General features: G+C 42.6%; 1 protein-coding gene across 1 annotated transcript; it reads right to left on the bottom strand.

Annotated features, from left to right (window-relative positions):
• Window positions 1-1,895: 1,895 nt before the first annotated feature.
• On the bottom strand, window positions 1,896-3,680 carry LOC119429675 (NLR family CARD domain-containing protein 3-like; the record flags this gene model as incomplete). Its single annotated transcript, XM_037697256.1, has 1 exon — window positions 1,896-3,680. A coding segment is annotated over one exon (1,785 nt), but the record flags the coding sequence as incomplete, so codon positions are not given.
• Between the last annotated feature and the right edge of the window lie 11 nt (window positions 3,681-3,691).

Here is a 3,691-nt window from a genome sequence, read left to right as displayed (position 1 = left end):
TGACAGTTATATGTCTGCTTTAAATCATCAGGTTTACACTCACATCTCTTTCATCATTTATTACGGACATTTAGCTGCAAGGTTCCTAAAAGACTCAGAAATTATAAGATATATGTATTTTGGGGATTTTTGTAGCATTTGATGTTTAACAACATATTTTAGTTGGTAATTTTTAATTTACAAAAGTAGTTTTTATACTAGTTTTAGCAGCAAATGTAAGCTAGAAGTGTTGATAACATCTTCATAAGAAACATTAATTTTACTCTGCAACACATGAATGTGGCATCAGCATTTTTGTCAGTGAGTAACTGTGAGCCACTTGTTCATTCATCGTCTGCAGTGTTTGTCATAACGGTAAGAATTAATTTTTATGAGTTAAGAATGCAGATTAGTTTGTAAAAGTTATAAACGCTCATAAATCCTAAAGTTAGAATGTTATTGTTAAACAAGGAGTTTATAAAAACAAGTGAAAGCTGTGGTTGAGGAGGCAGAAGGCAGCTCTTTGTGGTGCTCTTACTGCTGCCTATTGCTATGTGACGGTCAAACTTTATTACCAAAATAAAGTAACTGTATCAGTGCTGGAGAAAAGATCTTTCAGAGACATACAGTGACTGTGATTAGCAAACATGGAGCAAATATATAATTTATCTGAAACAATAAAGGAATCTGTCTCAAAGGAGACGACAGGACTTCAGAAAAACTTGGTCACACTAGAGGAACACCTGAAGTTAGCTTCTGATTCCACAAATGGGTAAAGGGTCATTTCACAGAGATGTTTGTTCAGATGTAAGTGGAACCAAATAAAACCAACCCCTCCTGTGTGTGTCTGAACATGTGTGTAAACTGCGTTTCCTTCAGTGAGCTGTAGAAGCTGTCCAGTGTGGACGTGGTGAACTTCTGCTTGAGAACAGAGTCACACTGAATGTCAGTCAGCTCCAACTGAACATCTGCAGGAACATCTGCTGTGAAACTAAAGCAAAGATCAAAGCAGCTCAAGGTCTGCTTCTAACTCTGTGGCGTCTGAGAAACACTGGTTGAACTCAGCATGGAAGTCTGTCTGACCAGTGACCTATCTGTCACTTTGACTGGAAGTTACATCCAGAGTGACCAGTGCTGGAAAAGCTGGGAAGCATTTGTTGGTTTGTTGTTGGGGAAACAGCTGAGTTTGACTTTGAACAGGATGTAACTCTACTTTCAACTCACAAGACGTGACACGATACTCAGTTCAAAGATCAAAACAATCCTGGACTCTCAGAATGAAACAATCCTGGGTTCACAGAAACACACTCGTCTCTCAGGAGACTTTAAGAACTAAGAACAGTTCTTCAGTTCTACATGACCTTCTAAAGCTGTGTGACCTTTGAAGTCAGGGGGGTCAAACTCATTTTCATATGGAGCCAAAAATAAAATCCTTTTCCAAGTCAACGGTCAACCAGGGTCAATATGATTTGAAAAGTAATAAATAAAGAAATTTTCCATGTTTTTATGATGTTTCTTCTTGAAAGATTTTCTTGCAGAAATATCATCTATAGATCCAGTTTCTTTACCTGATTCTCCTTCATGGCTTGAAGGGAGCTGCTACTTATCTCCAGAAGATGGAGGTTTGAAAGCTGGGAGACACACTGGACAGGTCTCCAGTCCATCACAAAGACACATGGAGACAAATGAGACAACCATTCACTCTCTCTCTCACACCTAGGGACAATTTAGAGTCACCAATGAAGCAAACCTGCATGTTGTTCTGTGGGAGGAAACAGAGTAAACCCAAATCTAAAACAGATTTTTGATGGAGGCAGAATCTATTTTTAATGTTTTACTCTGCATGACAAGTTACCTTACAGTCTGTGTTTCATTTGACATATTATTCATTTAGAAACATCTCACTGTGTCTGTACTTACAGAGCTTTGTTGGAGGCTTTGAGAACTGGCAGCAGCTTCAGAAGATGCTCCTTTTTAGCAGAATATTTCTTCAGGTCAAACACATCCAGATCTTTTCCTGATGTCAGTAAGATGAAGACCAGAGCTGACCACTGAGCAGGAGACAGTTCATCTGTGGAGAGACTTCCTGAACTCAGAGACTGTTGGATCTCCTCCACTAGAGAACCATCATTCAGTTCATTCAGACAGTGGAACAGATTGATGCTTTTCTCTGCAGACAGATTCTCACTGATCTGATTCTTGATGTACTGGACTGTTTCCTGACTGGTCTGTGAGCTACTTCCTGTCTGTGTCAGCAGGCCTCGTAGGAGAGTCTGATTGGTCTGCAGTGAAAGACCCAGGAGGAACCGGATGAACAAGTCCAGGTGTCCATTTGGACTCTGTAAGGCCTTGTTCACAGCACTCTGATGGAGATATTTTAGTTTTGGTTTCTTCAAACCAAAAGACCTCTTGGATTTAGTTTCCATAAAATTGAGTCCAGAGTTGATGAAGGTCAGATGGACATGAAGAGCAGCCAGAAACTCCTGAACACTCAGATGGACGAAGCAGAACACCTTGTCCTGGTACAGGCCTCTCTCCTCTTTAAAGATCTGTGTGAACACTCCTGAGTACACTGAGGCTGCTCTGATATCGATGCCACACTCTGTCAGGTCTGATTCATAGAAGATCAGGTTTCCTTTCTGCAGCTGCTCAAAAGCCACTTTTCCCAGAGACTCAATCATCTTCCTGCTCTCTGGACTCCAGAGTGGATCTGTTTCAGCTCCTCCATCATACTTGACCTTCTTGACTTTGGTGTGAACCAGCAGGAAGTGGATGTACATCTCAGTCAGGGTGTTGGGCAGCTCTCCTCCCTCTCTGCTTTTCAACACGTCCTCCAGAACTGTAGCAGTGATCCAGCAGAAGACTGGGATGTGGCACATGATGTGGAGGCTTCGTGATGTCTTGATGTGGGAGATGATCCTGCTGGCCTGCTCCTCATCTCTGAACCTCTTCCTGAAGTACTCCTCCTTCTGTGGGTCAGTGAAGCCTCTGACCTCTGTCACCATGCCAACACACTCAGCAGGGATCTGATTGGCTGCTGCAGGTCGTGTGGTTATCCAGAGGCGAGCAGAGGGAAGCAGTTTCCCCCTGATGAGGTTTGTCAGCAGCACATCCACTGAGGTGGACTCTGTAACATCAGTCAGGATCTGATTGTTGTGGAAGTCCAGAGGAAGTCGACACTCATCCAGACCATCAAAGATGAACACAAGCTGAAAGTCTTCAAAGCTGCACATTTCTTTGGTTTCAGTAAAGAAGTGATGAACAAGTTCCACCAAGCTGAACTTCTTCTCTTTCAGCACGTTCAGCTCTCTGAAAGTGAATGGAAACATGAAGTGGATGTCCTGGTTGGCTTTGTCTTCAGCCCAGTCCAGAGTGAACTTCTGTGTTAAGACTGTTTTCCCAATGCCAGCCACTCCCTTTGTCATCACTGTTCTGACTGGTTCATGTCTTCCAGGTGGGAGTTTAAAGATGTCTTCTTGTCTGATGGTTGTTTCTGGTGTGTGTGGTTTCCTGGATGCTGTTTCAATCTGTCTGACCTCATGTTCATCATTGACCTCTCCAGTCCCTCCCTCTGTGATGTAGAGCTCTGTGTAGATCTCATTCAGAAGGGTTGGGTTTCCTGCTTTAGCAATCCCCTCAAACACACACTGGAACCTCTTCTTCACACAACTTTTAAGGTTACGTTGACAAACTGCAGCAACTTGTCCTGAAC

This window comes from Nematolebias whitei, unplaced genomic scaffold (genome assembly GCF_014905685.2).
Source record: "Nematolebias whitei isolate Nwh7 unplaced genomic scaffold, NemWhi1 Nwh_scaf_5324, whole genome shotgun sequence".
In the NCBI taxonomy this organism is placed as follows: domain Eukaryota; kingdom Metazoa; phylum Chordata; class Actinopteri; order Cyprinodontiformes; family Rivulidae; genus Nematolebias; species Nematolebias whitei.
The sequence above is the reverse complement of the archived record's forward strand: the minus strand, read 5'-3'. Positions and strand labels throughout refer to the sequence as shown.